The sequence below is a fragment of the Coregonus clupeaformis genome, chromosome 38, assembly GCF_020615455.1.
Source record: "Coregonus clupeaformis isolate EN_2021a chromosome 38, ASM2061545v1, whole genome shotgun sequence".
In the NCBI taxonomy this organism is placed as follows: Eukaryota; Metazoa; Chordata; class Actinopteri; order Salmoniformes; family Salmonidae; genus Coregonus; species Coregonus clupeaformis.
Genome location: NC_059229.1, coordinates 2,254,425 through 2,280,570, shown reverse-complemented (window position 1 = coordinate 2,280,570; position 26,146 = coordinate 2,254,425). Strand labels below are relative to the sequence as shown.

The following is a 26,146-nucleotide window of genomic DNA, read 5'->3' as shown; positions in this document are numbered from 1 at the left end:
TCTCTACATACCCTTCCCTACTCACTCCCCCTTTAAAGTACACTAGTATACATACTCTTCCCTACTCACTTCCGGTTGATACTGCTGGAGAATGAGTCAGATTTGGGCAGTGTTGATGGCTACACAATATTTCTTTTTTGTTATTTTTTTTATTTCTCTCTCCCTACCACTCTCTCTCTTCCCCCCTACCTCTCTCTCTCTCTCTCTCTCTCTCTCTCTCTCTCTCTCTCTCTCTCTCTCTCTCTCTCTCTCTCTCTCTCTCTCTCTCTCTCTCCCCTACCACTCTCTCTCTCTCCCTACCACTCTCTCTCTCTCTTCCCCATATGTCTCTCTCTCTCTCTCTCTCTCTCTCTCTCTCTCTCTCTCTCTCTCTCTCTCTCTCTCTCTCTCTCTCTCTCTCTCTCTCTCCCCCTACCTCTCTCTCTCTCTCCCCCCTACCCCTCTTTCTGTCTCTTCCCCCTATGTCTCTCTCTCTTTCTCTCCAGTACACCTCGAGTATGAGGGCCAAGTATCTGGCCACCAGTCGACCGGACCAGAACCGACGGTCAGTCCCCAATGACCAGTTGGACCCGGCCAGCCGACCACATCCCCTCGCCAGACCACAGTCCTCTGTCCACTAGAACCTTCCAGAACCTACCAAAACATACCAGAACCTACTATAACCTACCAGAATCTTCTAGAAAGAACTCATCAACCACTAAAGAACAGGAACAAACCCAGTACCAATTCTTCATTCCACTAAAGAACCACAACCCACGAGAACCACCAACTCCTTAGAACCTATTGACACAGTAGTCCACTTATAGAACCAGAACCACTAAGGATCATAACCACCTCCTCAGCCCATAGGAACCACTAAAATAATACTTATCTGATTCACCTGAACAGACCACAGTGGGTTGAAAAGCAGAGCCAACCAACGGACCAACCAGCCCAACTCACCAGCACCAACACTCTAGAACAGAACCTCAACACATCAGCCAACCAACACCAACCTACCTACAGACTCCAGAAGATCACCATGAACCCTGTAGATACCCCCCCCACCTCAACTCCATCCACCCCTCTCCCCTACAACCGTCCCACAGTCCCACTCAGCTTTACACCATCTCAAACTGGATCCCTCCACCTGTCTTTACTAAGTATACTGCCCTCTGGTGGTGACTGCAGGTATGAGCCTGAGCCATTCACAGACACACACACACATCCTGTATAGAACTGTAAATAGTGAACTAGTATGAGTTACATTCTTGAGGAAGACTAAACTGAAACATGGTGGTATCTAGATGTATTTAGTGTGTGTGTTTCTAAGGACTGACGCTGTATCACGTTCTAGGCTACACACACACACACACACACACACACACACACACACACATACACACACACACACACACATAGAGGCCTGTACGTGTGTGTGCCTCTCTTTACTCTACCTGCCTCTGTAAACAACCCTCCTGCCATCTAATCTACCAAGCCACTAGGACACAGAATCTGACTGCAAAACGGCCCCTGCACTCTGCAAAACGCTCCCAACATTCCTGTAACATCTGGTGTTTTTGACTTTACTGCAAAGGGCTGTTGTGCAGACAGACCATGTGGCCTGAAACTGAATCAGAAAGCCATGTTGTGGAGTAACCACTCTCTCTAATATCTGTATAAAGCTGTAGATAGATTTAGCCCCTACTGCACAGCAGTGCTGTGTTCCATTTAACCTGTGTAGGAGCCACGTTAACTAACTACATGTATGACTAGAACGTGAATCGTGAGCTCTCTCTTGAGTGTGTTCCGTGTTCTGAGTGTGTTTGCGTGCGTCTAACGCACATGTAAATAGGAGTCCAGGACCGAACGGAACATGGTGGAATTCCAAACATTCTGAAATCCGATTCCAGATTCCCGGAGAAAGAGTTTGCGTTCTCAAACTAACTCTGGGACTGGAGGAAAAGAGGAAAGGACATGGGAGAGCTCACCTGTGGACTAATAACTCTGAATAATGAGGGATGCTGAACTCTCCTAAACTAAAGGACATGGGAGAGGTCACCTGTGGACTAATAACTCTGAATAATGAGGGATGCTGAACTCTCCTAAACTAAAAGACATGGGAGAGCTCACCTGTGCCAAATAACTGAATAATGAGGGATGCTGAACTCTCCTTACCCCCTCATTTCTTTTTTAGTTCCATAATTCTCAGAAAGGGAAAATAAATCCTGGATAATGTTGGATCATACGGTGAAAGACAGAGAAATACTTTTAAAATAAAATGTTTTTAATTTAATATAACTTGAAAATGAAGCATTGGGTGCTGTGACCAACGTTCTCTTTAAAAAAAATAAGAATTTTTACTTTACTGCATTTTTATTATTTTGTCAAACAGTGATCTTTAACGACCTCAGACTGAGAGTAAAGGTCACGATGAGGTTAGGGTTCACAACCTTTCTCAAACGGGACCTTTTTTCTTCTTCTCAGAAGCACAAATGATCTTGGAGGTGACTATGGGAGACGGAAAAGAAGACACTCACGTTGATGTGAAGTGTGTGCGTTGTGGGAACACTTAAGCCTCGTGAAACCAGCCTGATCTCACGTTAGCTCTTGTTTTGTTTCACGGTGAAGTGAAAGGAAACGTGAGCGGTGCAGCGGTCTGTCTCCTTGACCAGGTTAGGGGCCGACCATAGAGTTAGATAGAGGCCTCGCTAAAGACCAAATCTAACTTACTAGGTACTCTATTTAACTCTGTGGGGCTGCCAGTAGTTCTCTATGTCTAGGGGCCGACCATAGAGTTAGATAGAGGCCACTCTAAAGCCTAATCTTACCTTACTAGGTACTCTATGTAACTCTATGGGGCTGCCAGTAGTTCTCTCTCTCTCTCTACTATGTGCTGTAAAGTGTATGATGATAATAATAGTGTAGCTGTAATCTCTCTCATCACTCTTGTGTGTGATGGCTCGTCCAGTGTAGTCTTGGTATTGATCTCTTCTCTCTCTTCTGTGTGCTGTCTGTCTGTACGTACAGTACAGTGGTCTGTGTGTGCGGTTGCCGGCAAGTTAAGGGCTTGGTCCTTAGTATTAACCAATCTTCATCTAATAAGCACACACACACACTAACATTCATCGCAGACCCACACATCGCAGACCCACACATCGCAGACACAAACATTGTGGACACACATTGCAGACACACACATCATGGACACACACACACACACACACTGTTCTTTATATCTAGCCATTGTCCTGTGAACTGTCACTCACACACATAGAACTGCAGGACCCATACACCCTCACTCCTTTAAATTTGACACTGGTTAGTATTTGCATCATGGGAAATGTAGTGTATTAACTAGAGGGATTTCCAGTTAATGGGAGAAAGAGTCCATAGGAATGATCGTTCGAACAATCTTGATTAACTCTCTCTGGGTAGAAGTTGCCTTTAACCACAGATCTAGGATAAATTGACCCTCCCATAATCCTAATCTTAACCATTTAGGGGGAACACAAAAACATTTCTTAGATCAGTGTCAAGGAAGCAACTTCATCCTACCATGACAAGCTCAGTGTGTTTGTATAATTTACTGTGAATGAAAGACCACTTCTCTGTCGTTTTCAGCGAGACAATCGTAACCGGTGTGATTCCACTCATTTAAATATTCTGTTCATCGCGTCACCATGACAACGCTACCTATACTACTGCGTTTGCATGACGGGACAAAAAAACCGTTGGAAACTAAGAACCAATGGCCTTTTCTTAAAGTTTTAACACTAACAACTCTTCATATCACACGTGTTAATTTCTCTGTCTTCTAAAAAATAAATCTAAAAAAACAATAGCTAGCTCTTTTTGTAGGGTAATAATGCTAATAATGGCACCATTTTGTTTTCTGTTTTTCTTTATAATAATGCTGAATGACTGTGTCTTGCATTGCATCTTTTTTTTGGATAAAAACGTACTGTAGACTTGATTTTTTTGATGGTTGTTTTTATTGTACCCGGCAGCAACAACGGTTTACTAAGATAATAATACTGTCTGTTATAAACTGTGGTGGTGACATCATTCAGCCTGGAATCCATGTTTTAAAAACAGAATTAAAGCAACTTTAACTGACTCTGAACGACTGGAGTGGTTTGTAATTGAATTTGATGAATCTCCTCTCTCTCTCTCTCTCTCTCTCTCTCTCTCTCTCTCTCTCTCTCTCTCTCTCTCTCGCTCTCTCTCTCTCTCTCTCGCCCTCTGTCTCTGTAATGACACATTCACTGACAGGAGATGGCGATATTGTTGTACTTGTACATTGGTACCAACAACACATCTGTGTCTGTCTGATATTCACAGATAAGAGAGTGTGTTTTTATCTTGAGTCTAGATAAACACACACACACACACACACACAGTTTTTTCTGAAAGTAGATGGAGTAGTCAGCCAAATAGAAAAAGTAGCCAGCCAGGGAGTTCCGGGCTGGGGGAGCTCTATTTTGGGGGCCTCTGGTACATTCTAATGCCATGATTCCATCCGATATACACAGCTATATTATTCAAAACTTTACTAACGTTACCTCCCAGATTGGTACAATGAGTTGTAGTATAGAGTAGAAAGACATGACTTTCAGTGTGTTAGTTGTTTTGGATATCCTCCAGGCCCAGGCCTATATGATTAGGACTAGGTTCAGTGTGTTAGTTGTTCTGGATATCCTCCAGGCCCAGGCCTATATGATTAGGACTAGGTTCAGTGTGTTAGTTGTTCTGGATATCCTCCAGGCCCAGGCCTATATGATTAGGACTAGGTTCAGTGTGTTAGTTGTTCTGGATATCCTCCAGGCCCAGGCCTATATGATTAGGACTAGGTTCAGTGTGTTAGTTGTTTTGGATATCCTCCAGGCCCAGGCCTATATGTTTAGGACTAGGTTCAGTGTGTTAGTTGTTTTGGATATCCTCCAGGCCCAGGCCTATATGATTAGGACTAGGTTCAGTGTGTTAGTTGTTCTGGATATCCTCCAGGCCCAGGCCTATATGATTAGGACTAGGTTCAGTGTGTTAGTTGTTCTGGATATCCTCCAGGCCCAGGCCTATATGATTAGGACTAGGTTCAGTGTGTTAGTTGTTCTGGATATCCTCCAGGCCCAGGCCTATATGATTAGGACTAGGTTCAGTGTGTTAGTTGTTCTGGATATCCTCCAGGCCCAGGCCTATATGATTAGGACTAGGTTCAGTGTGTTAGTTGTTCTGGATATCCTCCAGGCCCAGGCCTATATGATTAGGACTAGGTTCAGTGTGTTAGTTGTTCTGGATATCCTCCAGTCCCAGGCCTATATGATTAGGACTAGGTTCAGTGTGTTAGTTGTTCTGGATATCCTCCAGGCCCAGGCCTATATGATTAGGACTAGGTTCAGTGTGTTAGTTGTTCTGGATATCCTCCAGGCCCAGGCCTATATGATTAGGACTAGGTTCAGTGTGTTAGTTGTTCTGGATATCCTCCAGGCCCAGGCCTATATGATTAGGACTAGGTTCAGTGTGTTAGTTGTTCTGGATATCCTCCAGTCCCAGGCCTATATGATTAGGACTAGGTTCAGTGTGTTAGTTGTTCTGGATATCCTCCAGTCCCAGGCCTATATGATTAGGACTAGGTTCAGTGTGTTAGTTGTTCTGGATATCCCCCAGGCCTATATGATTAGGACTAGGTTCAGTGTGTTAGTTGTTTTGGATATCCTCCAGGCCCAGGCCTATATGATTAGGAATAGGTTCAGTGTGTTAGTTGTTCTGGATATCCTCCAGGCCCAGGCCTATATGATTAGGAATAGGTTCAGTGTGTTAGTTGTTCTGGATATCCTCCAGGCCCAGGCCTATATGATTAGGACTAGGTTCAGTGTGTTAGTTGTTCTGGATATCCTCCAGGCCCAGGCCTATATGATTAGGACTAGGTTCAGTGTGTTAGTTGTTTTGGATATCCTCCAGGCCCAGGCCTATATGATTAGGACTAGGTTCAGTGTGTTAGTTGTTCTGGATATCCTCCAGGCCCAGGCCTATATGATTAGGACTAGGTTCAGTGTGTTAGTTGTTCTGGATATCCTCCAGTCCCAGGCCTATATGATTAGGACTAGGTTCAGTGTGTTAGTTGTTCTGGATATCCTCCAGGCCCAGGCCTATATGATTAGGACTAGGTTCAGTGTGTTAGTTGTTCTGGATATCCTCCAGGCCCAGGCCTATATGATTAGGACTAGGTTCAGTGTGTTAGTTGTTCTGGATATCCTCCAGGCCCAGGCCTATATGATTAGGACTAGGTTCAGTGTGTTAGTTGTTCTGGATATCCTCCAGTCCCAGGCCTATATGATTAGGACTAGGTTCAGTGTGTTAGTTGTTCTGGATATCCTCCAGTCCCAGGCCTATATGATTAGGACTAGGTTCAGTGTGTTAGTTGTTCTGGATATCCTCCAGTCCCAGGCCTATATGATTAGGACTAGGTTCAGTGTGTTAGTTGTTCTGGATATCCTCCAGGCCCAGGCCTATATGATTAGGACTAGGTTCAGTGTGTTAGTTGTTCTGGATATCCCGCCCAGGCCTATATGATTAGGACTAGGTTCAGTGTGTTAGTTGTTTCTGGATATCCTCCAGTCCCAGGCCTATATGATTAGGACTAGGTTCAGTGTGTTAGTTGTTCTGGATATCCTCCAGTCCCAGGCCTATATGATTAGGACTAGGTTCAGTGTGTTAGTTGTTCTGGATATCCCCCAGGCCTATATGATTAGGACTAGGTTCAGTGTGTTAGTTGTTCTGGATATCCTCCAGGCCCAGGCCTATATGATTAGGAATAGGTTCAGTGTGTTAGTTGTTCTGGATATCCTCCAGGCCCAGGCCTATATGATTAGGAATAGGTTCAGTGTGTTAGTTGTTCTGGATATCCCCAGGCCCAGGCCTATATGATTAGGACTAGGTTCAGTGTGTTAGTTGTTCTGGATATCCTCCAGGCCCAGGCCTATATGATTAGGACTAGGTTCAGTGTGTTAGTTGTTCTGGATATCCTCCAGTCCCAGGCCTATATGATTAGGACTAGGTTCAGTGTGTTAGTTGTTCTGGATATCCTCCAGGCCCAGGCCTATATGATTAGGACTAGGTTCAGTGTGTTAGTTGTTCTGGATATCCTCCAGGCCCAGGCCTATATGATTAGGACTAGGTTCAGTGTGTTAGTTGTTCTGGATATCCTCCAGGCCCAGGCCTATATGATTAGGACTAGGTTCAGTGTGTTAGTTGTTCTGGATATCCTCCAGGCCCAGGCCTATATGATTAGGACTAGGTTCAGTGTGTTAGTTGTTCTGGATATCCTCCAGGCCCAGGCCTATATGATTAGGACTAGGTTCAGTGTGTTAGTTGTTCTGGATATCCCCCCCAGGCCTATATGATTAGGACTAGGTTCAGTGTGTTAGTTGTTTTGGATATCCTCCAGTCCCAGGCCTATATGATTAGGACTAGGTTCAGTGTGTTAGTTGTTCTGGATATCCTCCAGTCCCAGGCCTATATGATTAGGACTAGGTTCAGTGTGTTAGTTGTTCTGGATATCCCCCAGGCCTATATGATTAGGACTAGGTTCAGTGTGTTAGTTGTTTTGGATATCCTCCAGGCCCAGGCCTATATGATTAGGAATAGGTTCAGTGTGTTAGTTGTTCTGGATATCCTCCAGGCCCAGGCCTATATGATTAGGAATAGGTTCAGTGTGTTAGTTGTTCTGGATATCCTCCAGGCCCAGGCCTATATGATTAGGACTAGGTTCAGTGTGTTAGTTGTTCTGGATATCCCCCAGGCCTATATGATTAGGACTAGGTTCAGTGTGTTAGTTGTTTTGGATATCCTCCAGTCCCAGGCCTATATGATTAGGACTAGGTTCAGTGTGTTAGTTGTTCTGGATATCCTCCAGTCCCAGGCCTATATGATTAGGACTAGGTTCAGTGTGTTAGTTGTTCTGGATATCCCCCAGGCCTATATGATTAGGACTAGGTTCAGTGTGTTAGTTGTTTTGGATATCCTCCAGGCCCAGGCCTATATGATTAGGAATAGGTTCAGTGTGTTAGTTGTTCTGGATATCCTCCAGGCCCAGGCCTATATGATTAGGAATAGGTTCAGTGTGTTAGTTGTTCTGGATATCCTCCAGGCCCAGGCCTATATGATTAGGACTAGGTTCAGTGTGTTAGTTGTTCTGGATATCCTCCAGGCCCAGGCCTATATGATTAGGACTAGGTTCAGTGTGTTAGTTGTTCTGGATATCCTCCAGGCCCAGGCCTATATGATTAGGACTAGGTTCAGTGTGTTAGTTGTTCTGGATATCCTCCAGGCCCAGGCCTATATGATTAGGACTAGGTTCAGTGTGTTAGTTGTTCTGGATATCCTCCAGGCCCAGGCCTATATGATTAGGACTAGGTTCAGTGTGTTAGTTGTTCTGGATATCCTCCAGGCCCAGGCCTATATGATTAGGACTAGGTTCAGTGTGTTAGTTGTTCTGGATATCCTCCAGGCCCAGGCCTATATGATTAGGACTAGGTTCAGTGTGTTAGTTGTTCTGGATATCCTCCAGGCCCAGGCCTATATGATTAGGACTAGGTTCAGTGTGTTAGTTGTTTTGGATATCCTTCAGGCCCAGGCCTATATGATTAGGACTAGGTTCAGTGTGTTAGTTGTTCTGGATATCCTCCAGGCTCAGGCCTATATGATTAGGACTAGGTTCAGTGTGTTAGTTGTTCTGGATATCCCCCAGGCCTATATGATTAGGACTAGGTTCTAAGTAGGATACATTTTTTAACATTAAACCTTCTCTTGAGAAAGTCTTTACAGTTTTATTGAAATATATTAGTTGCCATAGTGATGTTTGTTCTTCAAATTACACTGAACAAAAATATAAATGCAACATGCAACAATTTCAAAGATTTTACTGAGTTACAGTTCATCTAAGGAAATCAGTCAATTGAAATAAATAAATTAGGCCCTAATCTATGGATTTCACATGACTGGGAATACAGATATGCATCTGTTGGTCACAGATACCTTAAAAAAAAAGTAGTTTCTGGATATTGGCGGGAACTGGAACACGCTGTTGAACACGTCGATCCAGAGCATCCCAAACATGCTCAATGGGTGACATGTCTGGTGAGTCTGCAGGCCATGGAAGAACTGCCCACACGATGCCTTACACGTCGTCTGCCATCTGCCCGGTACAGTTGAAACCGGGATTAATCCGTGAAGCGTACCAGTGGCCATCGAAGGTGAGCATTTGCCCACTGAAGTCGGTCGGTTACGACGTCGAACTGCGGTTTCTGACAGTTTGTGCAGAAATTCTTCGCTTGTGCAAACCCACAGTTTCATCAGCTGTCCAGGTGGCTGGTCTCAGACTATCCCGCAGGTAAAGAAGCCGGATGTGGAGGTCCCGGGCTGGCGTGGTTACAAGTGGTCTGCGGTTGTGAGGCGGGTTGGATGTAATGCCACATTCTCTAAAATGACATTGGAGGTGGCTTATGGTAGAGAAATTAACATTAAATTCTCTGGCAACAGCTCTGGTGGACATTCCTGCAGTCAGCATGCCAATTACACGCTACCTCAAAACTTGAGACATCTGTGGCATTTTGTTGTGTGACAAAACTGCACATTTTAGAGTGGCCTTTTATTGTCCCCAGCCACAAGGTGCACCTGTGTAATGATCATGCTGTTTAATCAGCTTCTTGATATGCCCCACCTGTCAGGTGGATGGATTATCTTGGCAAAGGAGAAATGCTCACTAACAGGGATGTAAACAAATGTGTGCACCAAATTTGAGAGAAATACGTTTTTGGTGTGTAGTGCATATGGAAAATGTCTGGGATATTTTATTTCAGCTCATGAAACATGGAACCAACACTTTACATGTTGCGTTTATATTCATGTTCAGTTTATTTTATTGGCTCCACTTGTCATTTTGTAATTTGGGTGAACTATCCCTTTAACAGTTTGGCATGTCAATCAATCACTGTGGGTGGGATTGTCAGGGGAGGGGGCAGGATGTTTGTGTGTCACAGAGTTGGTAGGGTTTCAGACCTGTCAATCAATCCACTGTGGGTGGGACTTTGAGGGAAGCCGGTAGATTAGTGATCTAGTCAGAAAAACGAGTCTAGTCTACTCTTTCAATGTAGTTTATTGTGGCAGAAAAGGTTGTGTTCTGTCAAGTAAACATGGAATCCGCTGTTGAAAAACAAAATATAGAGTTGCAGGAAAATTGTTTTAATTTCTTTGACATTTTCAGGGGCAGGACCAGTGGCGGCTCCTGAAAAAATTCTCAGGGGGGGCAATTTTTCTGATGATTTAGGTGACCTACACACATTTTAAAAAAGATATGTCCAGCAACAACATGAAGACAGGGGCAGCATATAAGTCAATACTGATATACACATTACTTGCTTCAAAAAGGCCTCATGGTTGAATTGGAAATATGTGCACCTGAGCATAATTCACAACAAGCAAGCAGGAGCTTTTGATAGAGGCTACTGAAAACATTGATGCAAGTTATTGGTAATAAGAAATTTTTATAGACTTCCATATTCTGCCCTCTTGTATAGATTTGTGAAAATGAACAGTGATAGACATTTTGCCTGAAAACAGAATTTGAAAATAATTTCTAGAAAAGGTAAACACAGCTATCGGTATGGCTTTGTAAAAAGGAATAACCATATTCTGGCCAATTGTATAGATTTGTAAATATGAACAACCATATTCTGGCCAATTGTATAGATTTGTAAAAATGAACATGAACAGATTTTTTTTTTAAACAACATCAACTGTGAACTGATTTGGGCGTGTGTGTGTTAAAGAGACAGACAGGGAGGGACAAAGAGAGAGAGAGGCTACATTACTTGTACTGAAACTGTTCTAGCTTGCTGCATGATCAAATTCAGCTGATAATGGGCATTCTTGAAATGCTCACGCACCTTTTGCTGCACACCAGCCTTCTCTCCCCTCATCGCACTGGCTCCATCGTAAGCTTGCGCAATGAGTTTGACTTTCTCGTCGTCTGCAAAATGACCGTTCAGTCTCTCCAAAAGCACACTGGCGATTGAGACTGAGGTTGATTCCGAGATGGGAAGGAACTCAAAAAAGCGCTCCTGCACTTTGTGGTTGCTATCTATGTACCTCAGCACAAGCACCAGCTGTGTCTGTGTAGAAACGTCCGTGGTCTCGTCAGCTTGGATAGCTACGAAGTTCGCCGACTTCACCTCCTCCACAATATGTTCCCTCATGACCGCTAGCATACACTCCAGTAGCTCGTTTTGAATGGTCTTTGATGTGCCCTTGAAAACTTTAGCATTTTTAAGATGGTCATCAAACACCTCATCTAATTGTGCCACAAAGTTGACAAGTCCAAGAAAAATACCAGGGTTGGTGGAGCCCTCAGTTTCATCTTTGCCTCGCAAAGCTAGCCATCTTGACAGTTGTACGTGAATTGATTGACGCTGCTACCCGCTCTTTTCTTAGTTACGTTCATGGTTATGTTACGTATGACGAAAGCGCGTAAGTGCAAGCCCTCCCGGAACCCATAGAGATTGTATTGAAAGCTCTGATATTTGAAAAAAAAAAGATTTTACATGATAGTCTATGAGAGACTCCTGGGCGATTTTCAACCTGACTGAAATCGCCCCAAAAGGGGCGGGGCCATTTTAAGCACGACTTTAGCCTGATTGGACATTTAGTGGCAGATCAGACGTCTAGATTAGAACACTGATAACTACTGTTGCCGTGATATAATTGATTATAAAAAAAATCCCTTCCTTTTCCCGTTTGGCAGTGCGTCGCCCATATCGCCCTAATGAACACACCGCCCCTGGGCAGGACCCCCAGACTCCAGTCCAGATACTATAAAAGTAGGGGTGCACAAAGTCAGGTGACCATGAATAGACCCACAGGTCTGATTGAAGAATGAAGCAGGTAGTCCCGTGTAGCTCAGTTGGTAGAGAATGGCGCTTGCAACGCCAGGGTTGTGGGTTCGTTTCCCACGGGGGGCCAGTATGAAAATGTATGCACTCAGTAACTAACTGTAAGTCGCTCTGGATAAGAGCGTCTGCTAAATGACAAAAATGTAAAATGTGTTTAACATGGGCTTTGCTACACAGAAAACAGCAGTTGACTACTCCATTGTCAGCATTTTAATCAATTCAGTAGGCCTATATCAATATCTTTTAATAATAGCATATTTTGTTTTGTCATATTTTGGACCAGAAGGAGGCTCTCTCTCCACTACCTACTGTTCCTGCATCTTCATTGAATGTTTTCACAATTTTATCTGCAGATAATTCGGCAAAAAGCAGTAGTAGCCTACCAGTGTGCATATTACGGAGCCAAAACTAGTCAACACTAGCTGTTCGGTCGTCAATCAAAACCATCACCTATGCGCCTGGACTCCGTGGCTGTATAGGCCGATGAAACATGCGATAGAAAATAAATGAATGTCAACACTAGCTGTGGACTCCGTGGCTGTTTTCTAGCCCGGACTCCGTGGCTGTAGAGGCCGATGAAACATGCGATAGAAAATAAATGAACGTGCCAGAAAACAAATAATGAAGTGGATCTCAATTACATTACATCACATTACACGGGACGTCTACATTCACTGGAGAAGCATCAAGCTCTCCCTCCTCAGTGAAAATACATTTGACTGCAGCCAAGTGAGTCAACCACAGCATACAAAAATAACACAGGTACCGAGAGGCGGGACAGACGGCAGACTGACAAACCAGCCTTTTTCCCTGTCATCGATTGCTTTGTGACTGACAGGCGCCTGCCCTATCAATAGATCACTAGGAGGTGCATACCGTTCATTCTAGCGGGAGAAGGCTATAAAGACTTTTCTGACTAGCGAATTGAAACTTTTAAATGAAAAGAAGTGGAAAAAGTAACCAGCTTACATTGAGTCTGTTATCAGCTATTTAGCTGACAGAAAACAGGACACACACTGTAAAGAATGCCTCTTTCTTATACTCTTTAACTGAGTCCGGAAAACATCCACCTCCTCCTCCTCCTCCTCCTCCCGCTCCTCATCCCTCCTCCTCCTCCTCATCCCTCCTCCTCCTCCACCTCCTCCTCCTCCTCCTCCTCCTCATCCCTCCTCCTCCTCATCCCTCCTCCTCCACCTCCTCCTCCTCATCCCTCTCCTCCAGCTCCTCCTCCTCCTCCTCCTCCTCATCCCTCTCCTCCAGCTCCTCCTCCTCCTCCTCCTCCTCATCCCTCCTCCTCCTCTTCCTCCCGCTCCTCATCCCTCCTCCTCCTCCCGCTCCTCATCCCTCCTCCTCCTCCTCGTCATCCCTCCTCCTCCACCTCCTCCTCCCTCCTCCTCCCTCCTCCTCCTCCTCCTCCTCCTCCTCCCTCCTCCTCCCTCTCCTTCAGCTCCTCCCTCCTCCTCCTCTCCACTGTGTCAACCCCTGGGACATTCTAGACAGGGGAGTTTTGGGAGCTAAAAAACCATCACACATAAATGATAGAGAGAATATAAAAGATGTGTCTGTCTGTCTGTCTGTCTGTCTGTCAGGGTCTGGGAGCCACAGAAAGAGAAACAGACGTATGTAGGTGGGTGTGTGTGTTATCTGTGTGTGTGTGTGTGTGTGTGTGTGTGTGTGTGTGTGTGTGTGGTGTGTGTGTTATCTGTGTGTGTGTGTGTGTGTGTGTGTGTGTGTGTGTGTGTGTGTGTGTGTGTGTGTGTGTGTGTGTGTGTGTGTGTGTGTGTGTGTGTGTGTGTGTGGCCAGAGACTCATAAACCGGGTCAAAGGGGAAAGGTGAAGAGCCCCGTGTAGCTCAGATGGTAGAGCATGGCGCTTGCAACGCCAGGGTTGTGGGTTTGATTCCCACAGGGGGGCAGTATGAAAATGTATGCACTCACTAACTGTAAGTTGCTCTGGATAAGAGCGTCTGCTAAATGACTAAAATGTGAAGGGTCAAACATTCTCAGACGACCCCCTAACCCCAACACACACACACACCCAGCTAGTCCACAGGAGAGCCAGAGAGAGGAGGAGGAGACCAACACCCAGCTAGTCCACAGGAGAGCCAGAGAGAGAGAGGAGGAGACCAACACCCAGCTAGTCCACAGGAGAGCCAGAGAGAGAGAGGAGGAGACCAACACCCAGCTAGTCCACAGGAGAGCCAGAGAGAGAGAGGAGGAGACCAACACCCAGCTAGTCCACAGGAGAGCCAGAGAGAGAGAGGAGGAGACCAACACACAGCTAGTCCACAGGAGAGCCAGAGAGAGAGAGGAGGAGACCAACACCCAGCTAGTCCACAGGAGAGCCAGAGAGAGGGGAGGAGACCAACACCCAGCTAGTCCACAGGAGAGCCAGAGAGAGAGGAGGAGGAGACCAACACCCAGCTAGTCCACAGGAGAGCCAGAGAGAGAGAGGAGGAGACCAACACACAACTAGTCCACAGGAGAGCCAGAGAGAGAGAGGAGGAGACCAACACCCAGCTGGTCCACAGGAGAGCCAGAGAGAGAGGGGAGGAGACCAACACCCAGCTAGTCCACAGGAGAGCCAGAGAGAGAGGAGGAGGAGACCAACACCCAGCTAGTCCACAGGAGAGCCAGAGAGAGAGAGGAGGAGACCAACACCCAGCTAGTCCACAGGAGAGCCAGAGAGAGAGAGGAGGAGACCAACACCCAGCTAGTCCACAGGAGAGCCAGAGAGAGAGAGGAGGAGACCAACACCCAGCTAGTCCACAGGAGAGCCAGAGAGAGAGGAGGAGGAGACCAACACCCAGCTAGTCCACAGGAGAGCCAGAGAGAGAGAGGAGGAGACCAACACCCAGCTAGTCCACAGAAGAGCCAGAGAGAGAGAGGAGGAGACCAACACACAGCTAGTCCACAGGAGAGCCAGAGAGAGAGAGAGAGGAGACCAACACCCAGCTAGTCCACAGGAGAGCCAGAGAGAGAGAGGAGGAGACCAACACACAGCTAGTCCACAGGAGAGCCAGAGAGAGAGAGGAGGAGACCAACACACAGCTAGTCCACAGGAGAGCCAGAGAGAGGGGAGGAGACCAACACCCAGCTAGTCCACAGGAGAGCCAGAGAGAGAGAGGAGGAGACCAACACCCAGCTAGTCCACAGGAGAGCCAGAGAGAGGGGAGGAGACCAACACCCAGCTGGTCCACAGGAGAGCCAGAGAGAGGGGAGGAGACCAACACCCAGCTGGTCCACAGGAGAGCCAGAGAGAGAGAGGAGGAGACCAACACACAGCTAGTCCACAGGAGAGCCAGAGAGAGAGAGGAGGAGACCAACACACAGCTAGTCCACAGGAGAGCCAGAGAGAGAGAGGAGGAGACCAACACACAGCTAGTCCACAGGAGAGCCAGAGAGAGAGAGGAGGAGATCCATGTTACATCTGTTGACGTTAGACTCTCTTATCTCTGCTGTGGCTCAGATAATACTGTGTGGTTCCGATACTAGAAGGTAGACCCTTTTTTCTTTTATTCCAGGCTTTATCTAAATATTACGCAAACTGAAATACACAATGGACAGAAAAATATGTATAACATGTATAATGTGTAATGTATAATGTGTAACATGTATAATGTACAACGTGTATAATGTGTAATGTATAATGTACAACGTGTATAATGTGTAACATATATAATGTACAACGTGTATAATGTGTAACATGTATAATGTGTAATGTATAATGTGTAACATGTATAATGTATAATATGTATAATGTATAATGTGTAATTTATAATGTACAACATGTATAATGTGTAACATGTATAATGTGTAATGTATAATGTGTAACATGTATAATGTGTAACATGTATAATGTGTAACATGTATAATGTATAACATGTATAATGTATAACATGTATAATATGTAACATGTATAATGTATAACATGTGTAGCCAACAGTACATAATGAACATGGAAATCACAACAAGCAGATTGTATTGACATTTCCTCGTGGCCTGGTCAGTCATGGGAGAGAGATGTTGTAGGGCTGATTTCACACACACACACACCTACGTAAACACACACGCACACACACAGATGTGGAACGTTTCCTGCTTCTGAAGTTAAAGAAAGAGAGAATGTTTATAAAAGAGACAGGAATAAGAGTGTAGCGGACTAATAGAACCATGTACAGTCAGCAGAATATCTGGATTCCTTTTATGATGGCAAAACTCATTAATATAAATAGATCTGATTGTCCCTCTGGGTTCTTGTTTAGTCTCCTAGAATCAGAATCCATCTGTTGCTGCTGGTTACATGCAGCTAGGATGCCCACACATTGGGTTGTATTGTTGCATCATTATCATTAGGCATTAACATTAGGGCCTAGATTCAATCTAGACCGCGGAAGATTTCGCATTATAGCACGCTTGAATGTCATTTACGATTGAGCCAACATATGCAGGTGAATGCGTTTTTTTTTGCGAACGAGGGAATATTGCAGTTGAAAAGGTGCATAGCTCAAAAGGGCCGATCGGACTGAATCCTGTCCATCTGGAGACATAGATCATTACTCCTTATTGACCCAAACACATGTAATAAGTACTGAATCCTGGTCAGCTGGAGACATATATCATTACTCCCTATTGACCCAAACACATGTAATAAGAACTGAATCCTGGCCAGCTGGAGACATATATCATTACTCCTTATTTACCCAAACACATGTAATAAGAACTGAATCCCGGCCAGCTGGAGACATAGATCATTACTCCCTATGTAATGAGGGTAATCAGACTCAGAGGATATTAAAACAAGTCAAAGACAAACGGTAGTTTCATCAGCTCTCATCCCACACTAGAATAATCCCCGCCCACACAGACACACACCCAGGAAAGTCCCTGGGAAAAGAAGATCTAAATAAGGTCTTCCAGAAAAACACCTATTATTATCTACCTGTGGGATGCCGAGGGCGGGGCATCTGATACCAGCTATTATCCCACCATCCTGACAGACACACAGACAGACTCAGACAGACATGAATGCTCCCATCACATCCTGCTGTTAGATCCTCATACACACATTCCTTCACTGTCTGGGTGTCTGTCTCTGTCTCTGTCTCTGTCTGTCTGCCTGTCTGTGTGCCTGTCTGTGTCTGTCTGCCTGTCTGCCTGTGCGCCTGTCTGTCTGTCTGTCTGTCTGTGTGTGTGTCTCTCTCTGTGCGTGTGTCAGCCTCTGTGTGCATGTGTCTGCCTCTCTCTCTGTGTGTGTGTGTGTGTGTGTGTGTGTGTGTGTGTGTGTGTGTGTATATAACAGACAGACGTGGCCTAAAGGAATGTGATTAATAGCAGTAATCTACCCAGGCTTCTATCTTCACACACACGCACACACCCTGTTCAGGTCAATAAGACTAAATAAGGCATTTTAAGGCTGAATATGGCTGAATAAGACATTATAAGGCTGAATATGGCATTATAAGGCTGAATAAGACATTATAAGGCTGAATAAGGCATTATAAAGCTTTATTAAAAAAAGCAGAGAATAGCAACCACTGTGGTGAGACAAGGCAATATATTCAGGGTTCAAATCCCCTGAGAAACTTGTCCTATAGTCCAGATACTGGAGAATACATCCAACAACAACAACGCAGTAAAATCACAATCAGAAACACTTCCGACGACAATAATAACAAAAACACATTCCAAAAGCAGATGATATTAATATTTAGGCTTTTATCTATAAAGGCACAGCTGAGGAAGAATGTTTCTAATAAATAATCTACAATAAGAAACCCATTATGGGTCATGTAATACCTCACAGAGAGAGAAGTCATCAGAACACTTATTAAGAACAGGAGAACATGTACATGTTCCGCTCACAGAAATATAATCCATAGAACAGGTCCATAGAACAGGCCTCCCCATTCAAGTTCATTATGGCATAATGGGTGGACTGGCAGCCAATGTGAGTGTACCCATGAGTTTTACCAGTCAAATGACCAGGGTTAGAGGTCCCAGGACCGTTCTAGTCGTTCTATTTCTGTTTCCACTTCTCTGGTCCCTCCCAACATGGTTCATGATACTACTACAAACATAGAATTAGAACGGCTGCCAGTCTGCCAATTATGGTATCATTGACATGAATGGGGAGGCCCGTTCTACTCATTCTAATTCTATGATTGCAAATGTACAGATATACAGAACCAGTCAAAAGTTTGGACACACCTACTCATTCAAGGGTTTTTCTTTATTTTTACTATTTTCTACATAGTAGAATAATAGTGAAGACATCAAAACTATGAAATAACACATATGGAATCATGTAGTAACCAAAAAAGTATTAAACAAATCAAAATATATTTTATATTTGAGATTCTTCAAAGTAGCCACCCTTTGCCTTGATGACAGTTTTGCACACTCTTGGCATTCTCTCAACCAGCTTCATGAGGTAGTCACCTGGAATGCATTTCAGTTAACAGGTGTGCCTTCTTAAAAGTTAATTTGTGGAATTTATTTCCTTCTTAATGCGTTTGAGCCAATCAGTTGTGTTGTGACAAGGTAGGGGTGGTATACAGAAGATAGCCCTATTTTGTAAAAGACCAAGTCCATATTATGGCAAGAACAGCTCAAATAAGCAAAGAGAAACAACAGTCCATCATTACTTTAAGACATGAAGGTCAGTCAATCCGGAACATTTCAAGAACTTTGAAAGTTTCTTCAAGTGCAGTCGCAAAAACCATCAAGCGCTATGATGAAACTGGCTCTCATGAGGACCGCCACAGGAAAGAAAGACCCAGAGTTACCTCTGCTGCAGAGGATAAGTTCATTAGAGTTAATTGCACCTCAGATTGTAGCCCAAATAAATGCTTCACAGAGTTCAAGTAACAGACACATCTCAACATCAACTTTTCAGAGGAGACTGCATGAATCAGGCCTTAATGGTAGAATTGCTGCAAAGAAACCACTAATAAAGGACACCAATAATAAGAAGAGACTTGCTTGGGCCAAGAAACACGAGCAATGGACATTAGACCGGTGGAAATCTGTCCTTTGGTCTGATGAGTCCAGATTTTAGATTTTTGGTTCCAACCGCCGTGTCTTTGTGAGATGCAGAGTAGGTGAACGGATGATCTCTGCATGTGTGGCTCCCACCTTGAAGCATGGAGGAGGAGATGTGATGGTGTCAGTGATTTATTTAGAAATCAAGGCACACTTAACCAGCATGGCTACCACAGCATTCTGCAGCGATACGCCATCCCATCTGGTTTGGGCTTAGTGGGACTATCATTTGTTTTTCGACAGGACAATGACCCAAAACACACCTCCAGGCTGTGTAAGGGCTATTTGACTAAGAAGGAGAGTGATGAAGTGCTGCATCAGATGACCTGGCCTCCACAATCACCCGACCTCAACCCAACTGAGATGGTTTGGGATGAGTTGGACCGCAGAGTGAAGGAAAAGCAGCCAACAAGTGCTCAGCATATGTGGGAACTCCTTCAAGACTGTTGGAAAAGCATTCCTCATGAAGCTGGTTGAGAGAATGTGTGCAAAGCTGTGTGCAAAGCTGTCATCAACGCAAAGGGTGGCTACTTTGAAGAATCTCAAATATAAAATATATTTGATTTGTTTAACACTTTTTTGGTTACTACAGGATTCCATATGTGTTATTTAATAGTTTTGATGTCTTCACTATTATTCTACAATGTAGAAAATAGTAAATATTAAGAAAAACCCTTGAATGAGTAGGTGTGTCCAAACTTTTGACTGGTCTGTCTTCAATACAGTATGATGTGATTTCTGGCTCATATTCATAAAGAATCTCAGAGTAAGATTGCTGATCTAGGCTCAGTTTGGCCTTCTAGATCATCAGTCGTCCTCTGAGAGCTGCTCCATTAACACAGGCCCTGGTGCTTCATAACTCCCAGCAAAGTGCTTAGTCACCATAGAACTCAGAGAAGTCATTGTAACTGATGTCTGATTAACAGCAGTCTGCTGGAATAACAAGATAATACCGAAAAGTTACAAACAGCAAACGACAAACTGTTAACAATAAGCAAATGAACACAGCACTTTACTGGTCTGGTCGAGATCCGGAGTCTGTTGACATCACTTTCTTTTATCCACAATAAACGTTAATATTGGGAAAGAAACTAGTAAATAATTTGCATATCCTTCGGTCCCCAAGATGCAGAAGGCGGAATGTGGAAACACCAAAGAGGATGTAGAACCAATCTCCTTAGCAACCAATGTTTAAAAAATATTAAAACTTCTACTCACAAAATAGATAGCCTGGTCCCAGATCTGTTTGTCCTACCATGCCAACTGCACTGATGTCATGGTCAAGCCAAACATGACATTGAGTGACAAGGAGTTGATGATAGCACAAAAAGACTGGCACTCAGGCTACAAAGCAGAGTGCAGCAACACAAAAAGACTGGTACTCAGGCTACAAAACAGAGTGCAGCAACACAACAGCACTGTGCCTTAAAACAGTCTCTCAGTTAGACCTGCTACATTGTCCAACACAGAGCCAGCTGCAATCAGGAACTTCACAACAACATTGCTCGTCTCTTCTCCCCACTAGGTCTCTCTGGGATGGACAAGGGGTTAGAGGTCAAGGGTTAGAGGGTGTAAGGATCCAGTGACGGAGAGATCCAGTGTCGTCCCATGAGGAGGCCCTAGGAACCCCAGAACTATCCAACTCACCCCTATGACACCAAGTAGGACATGAGACCTTAAGAAAGCCGTCCTATCGTCAGAAGGCACCGTATCATGACAATATGCTCTCATTCTGAATCCATACAGAGGGAGGATCTTGGCTCTGTTTCTCCTGTTCTCTCCTCTGTCCATCCCCCAATCTGTGTCTCTGGTCTGGTGGGGTCACTACCTCAGTACCAGGTCAGGGCTGAACACCACGGAGTGTCTGGGTATAAGACACAATGGACAGACCTGAACCTGAGAGATGGAGAGAGGGGGGGAGAAATAGAGAGAGAGGGACAGAGAGAGAGTGGGAGAGAGAGAGGGGCAGAGAGAGAGAGAGGGAGAGAGAGAGAGGGAGAGAGAGAGGGGGGAGGGAGAGAGGGAAAGAGAGAGAGAGGGGCAGAGAGAGAGAGAGGGGCAGAGAGAGAGGGAGAGAGAGGGAGAGAGAGGAGAGAGGGAGAGAGAGGGAGAGCGAGAGAGAGTATGGGAGAGAGAGAAAGAAGTGAGAGAAGGGAAATTAATTTGACAATGCGTGGAAACTGCCTACTGCAACTTTTAATACAACAACTTGAAAACACATGCATGTATGCACGCAAACACACACACGTACACAGTCACTTAGACAAAGTAGGGAAGCGACCCACTGTGGCTCTCAAAATACACACACATTCAGATGCAAACACACACATCCACAAACCCACACACACACGCTATTTATCAAACTGGCCTTGTTAGAACATAAAAGAGTGTATCAGTGTGTGTATACATCTCTATTTGTGTGTGTGTGTCTATATTACCTGGTAGGGTCTTCGTCCAATGAGAACGCTCCTCTTATGCTGATTATGTTTCTCTTACTATCAAACGTTCCATAACTCAGAGTCACCTGAAACAGCAATACACACACACACACACACACACACACCTGTCAGAATGTATTCAATAAACAATAACATTCCATTCAGTAGGCTATATCATGTTCCATTGGCTAGTATTTAGCACTGTGTTCCATTGGCTAGTATTTAGCGCTGTGTTCCATTGGCTAGCATTTAGCGCTGTGTTCCATTGGCTAGCATTTAGCACTGTGACACAAAGCTTATCAGGGTCAATACTATATCATGTTCCATTGGCTAGTATTTAGCACTGTGACACAAAGCTTAACAAGGTCAATACTATATCATGTTCCATTGGCTAGTATTTAGCACTGTGACACAAAGCTTAACAGGGTCCATACTCCATAGTAATACTACTGTGTGTGTGTGTGTGTGTGTGTGTGTGTGTGTGTGTGTGTGTGTGTGTGCGTGTGTGTGTACCTGGTGGTGTATCTGTGTCTGTGACACCAGCTGAAGGTTCTCCAGGTGAGAGTGGAACAGTGGGGAGCGGATAAGCCCCACCCCTAGCAACGCCTCGATGATGTAACCAACCGTACAGTCGTCAGGGAGACGAATACGATCAGCTGTTGTCATGAAATTACCTCCACTTGAGAGAGGGACCGGGAGAGAGAGAGAGGAAAGAGGAGAGAGAGAGAGAGGAAAGAGGAAAGAGGAAAGAGGAAAGAGGAAAGAGGAAAGAGGAAAGAGGAAAGAGGAAAGAGAGAGAGAGAGAGAGAGAGAGAGAGAGAGAGAGAGAGAGAGAGAGAGAGAGAGAGAGAGAGAGAGAGAGAGAGAGAGAGTGAATATGTCATAATGTGTGGAAACTACCTACTGTGACTTCCAAAATAAACACACGTAAACACACTTACGTACGCTAACTCACAGAAAAGCAGGAGAATAACCCACTGTGAGTCTCAAAATACACACACACACACAAACACACTATAGTGTACACAGTCTCACCTGGCCCAGGGGCTCATCTTGAGGGCGAGACCTCGACTAACACAGAACCCTGCCCCTCCTGTGGCAAACCAGAAACGCACTGGACGCTGAAAGCACACAACATGCATATATAATACACACAATACTACTAACATGTAATAAACAAAATATATGACATTATATAGGCAGATACATACAAATATAAATGGAAACCCACACATACATTCATATTCAATATTATTCATATATATCTAAATACAGTATATAACTTCCCAGTTAGCGCATAACGATCTGAGAACCACCCAACTAGCGCATAACGTTCTGAGAACCACCCTGTTAGCACATAACGTTCTGAGAACCACCCAATTAGAACATAATGTTCTGAGAACCACCCAACTAGCACATAACGTTCTGAGAACCACCCAGTTAGCACATAACGTTCTGAGAACCACCCAACTAGCACATAACGTTCTGAGAACCACCCAGTTAACACATAATGTTCTGAGAACCACCCAGCTAGCGCATAACGATCTGAGAACCACCCAACTAGCGCATAACGTTCTGAGAACCACCCTGTTAGCACATAACGTTCTGAGAACCACCCAATTAGAACATAATGTTCTGAGAACCACCCAACTAGCACATAACGTTCTGAGAACCACCCAGTTAGCACATAACGTTCTGAGAACCACCCAACTAGCACATAACGTTCTGAGAACCACCCAGTTAACACATAATGTTCTGAGAACCACCCAGCTAGCGCATAACGTTCTGAGAACCACCCAACTAGCACATAACGTTCTGAGAACCACCCAGTTAGCACATAATGTTCTGAGGACCACCCAGTTACCACATAACGTTCTGAGAACCACCCAACTAGCACATAACGTTCTGAGAACCACCCAGTTAGCACATAACGTTCTGAGAACCACCCACTTAGCACATAACGTTCTGAGAACCACCCAGCTAGCACATAACGTTCTGAGAACCACCCAAATAGCACATAACGTTCTGAGAACCACCCAGTTAGCACATAACGTTCTGAGAACCACCCAACTAGTACATCATATTCTGAGAACCACCCAACTAGTACATCATATTATGAGAACCATATGTTCCCTTTCAGTCAGTCAACTTCGGTAGAACATACTATAGGGAGTCGCACTCTTGTGACTTCGGTTGAAGGATCTAAAATCACGCCTGACAAGGCCAATGAAATCCGCGCCTCAGTGGAAGCCCCGCCTTCCACAGGTGATAAGCGTGAGGCTCTGATTTATTCCTTCAATTATTCCACTCTTCACCTCGGTGTGAACAGGAACAATTCACGCTACTAAAACAAACAACTGTAAGACGAGACTGTCTTACGTTGCGCCAACTATATTGTCGCTTTGTGGTAGAGCGTGCTCACACCCTGGATGTTGTCTGCTGGAGTTCGTATGGTTCTCATAGTTTCCTAATCACAAACAATTAGTTTCTCTTCGGATTTCTTGGCCTGGCTATAGCAATGAGTAAGATGGCTAAAAATGCGAGCTAGACGACGAAGGCTAAGCCCGGTTGGGGTTCGTGACCACGCCCAAATGAATAAAGAGATACTCACGTTTGTTGACCTGTATGTCTCGGCTCGGTGCATGCTCTGGCATGCCCTTACTCAAATCTGTTCATGTGCAGGACTGGCACCGTTTTCCCTGCTTGTCTACACGCAGGTTCTCTTGACAATCGTGTAGCATTCTATAGGGTGGGCTTGGTGATTCCGATAGTGACTTCCTCTCCCGGGTGCCCATACCTCAGCCGAGTCTGAGTAGTGGGACGTCGACATAGACTCGGTCTTTGGCCGGAGCCGAATGTATTGTCTGCCTGGGCGTGGTGTGTGCGGTGGCTGCCCGCACTAAACCCGGCTCCTGTGCGCTCTGTCACCGGTTACGGGAGGCTACTCGAAGAGAGAGGGCAGCCAGGTTCGGTGGATACCCACCGCCGCCTGTTTCTGTCTCGGTCAAGCACCGCTTGCCTCTCTTACTTGTCGGTGAAGGGGCCGGTCTCACCTCTGTGATCCGGTCCTACATAGACTTTCGAGACCAGGCCAGCTAACAAGCTCTGCATAGCGTGCTAGCTATTCCTGCCTCCCCACGGTGGAGTTGCTTGGGTAGCTCTCCCGTTTAGTATACGTAGCGTTAAGTTGCCTGGTTATTCTAAACGGACCGTGCTGCGGTCAAAGATGCTAGCTAGCCTAGCTTAGACTAAAGAGCCTCCTGGCTAACGTTGGCTAGCATGCATAACTTCCAGTGAATTAAGCTTTCTAGTGCTCCCCGTCGTTATGGCAACCCCATTACTATTTTCAATTCCTGGAGTTGGAGGGAGTGGAGACAGTGCGGCTTGCGTGCTCATTCGATGAGGAAGCAGCCCCCGAGGAGCTGGCTTGGGTAACCTGGAGAGAGGGGTCTTAGCACGGGTGTGAGCGAGCAGTGCAACGCTCCACAAAAACATTATTGTGACAACAGTGTCCCCACGTTTTGTTACGGCAAACGGTGTACTATGTCAGCCATTGCCCATAAGGGGGCCCGGGATTCATGCAGACTATAGAGTGTCACGGAAGCACAACGTGTGTTGGAAGCTTGTCCATGTTTAATGCCCCTCTGGTACCCCGCGTTCAATGGTGTTCACTGGGTTCAAGAGGTAAATCAATCTCCCCAGGGTGGGAGTAATAAGTTGGGCGATTCGCTCTCTGTCCATAGATGGCTCATTACTGGGATTCATTGCTGATTCCTGCCTGTAGCTCACTCGCGATGCGTCAACAAAACTCTCTTTATATTGTTAAGTGTGTTCAGGTGTATTGGCCGTGCCCACTAATGGGGTTTGTTTGAATAGACTAAAATTCTCCGCTTGTGCTAACTCCATCTTGGTGGCGCAGTGGACTAATTCCATGGATAGAGAACAGAAGATGATAGGTTTGATTCTCACAAAATAATAAAGCAATGGGTTTGCATGATTAATGCCTAAGCAAATTCATTTCCATGTGTCCTATCTATGCTTGGAGTTCAAAACAGTTAACCCAAACTAAGCTAGCAGTGTTATTGAAACACTCATTAAAAGTTTTTTTAAAGTTATTTAAAAACCTCCAAATAACCTTTAAGCATTCACAACATTTAGAGAATGTTCTCATAATGTTTTTGAATTACCTTCAAATAACCTATAATTTCAGTTCTCAGAACGTTAATAAAACCTCCCAGGAAAACTTTCAGGGAACCATAGCAAAACGTTCTGAAAACCTCCCTGCAACCTCAAAATGTACGTTCCCAGAACAGGCTAAATGTTAACTTCCGTTCTCAAAACGTAAAAAAAAACTTTACGTTTTACCAGTCAGGATACATATGGCTTCATTCCCAGAACCAATGGGAAACCAAATACTTACATTCCCACAACTTCCAAGGAACCAAATGTGCTTGCTGGGTTATTATATAGTCACAAAAACAAAAGAATGGTTAAAATGAGAAGAAAAACAAGTTTTAGGTTAGTGAACACATTACTTCCTGGTCCCTTACCGTGTGGGAGTTGCCAAACCTCTCGGTGGCTTCTAGTGGTCGGTCGAGGCTAGGCCGGCCAATGTAGACATCGTGGGTGTGGCTGTAGTGAGACAGGAGTTTCACAAGGGGGCGTATGTTCACGTAGTTATCATCATCCACATGGCAGAACCACCTAGAAGGGTTAACAACAATCAGTCAGTCAGTCA

General features: G+C 44.9%; 3 protein-coding genes across 4 annotated transcripts in view; 1 reads left to right on the top strand and 2 right to left on the bottom strand.

The window, feature by feature from the left end:
- Positions 1 to 4,099, top strand: part of LOC121553866 (protein tweety homolog 3) — a 42,710-nt gene extending 38,611 nt beyond the window's left edge. Inside the window, exon 14 of the mRNA XM_041867256.2 lies at positions 486 to 4,099. Within this exon, the coding sequence (XP_041723190.2) occupies positions 486 to 620 (135 nt within the window). The 3' untranslated portion in view covers positions 621 to 4,099. The remainder of the gene's footprint in view (positions 1 to 485) is intronic.
- Positions 1 to 26,146, bottom strand: part of LOC121534260 (zinc finger protein 501) — a 644,805-nt gene that overhangs the window by 97,678 nt on the left and 520,981 nt on the right. The gene's annotated exons all lie outside the window — the stretch shown is intronic.
- The window catches only part of LOC121553934 (beta-1,3-N-acetylglucosaminyltransferase lunatic fringe), a 23,681-nt gene continuing 17,184 nt past the window's right edge, over positions 19,650 to 26,146 (bottom strand). Inside the window, exons 4-8 of the mRNA XM_041867326.2 lie at positions 25,959 to 26,112; positions 22,444 to 22,529; positions 21,922 to 22,087; positions 21,409 to 21,494; positions 19,650 to 20,866 (exon numbers count right to left, since the gene is read on the bottom strand). Coding sequence (XP_041723260.2) covers positions 20,800 to 20,866; positions 21,409 to 21,494; positions 21,922 to 22,087; positions 22,444 to 22,529; positions 25,959 to 26,112 — 559 coding nt within the window. The 3' untranslated portion in view covers positions 19,650 to 20,799. The remainder of the gene's footprint in view (positions 20,867 to 21,408; positions 21,495 to 21,921; positions 22,088 to 22,443; positions 22,530 to 25,958; positions 26,113 to 26,146) is intronic.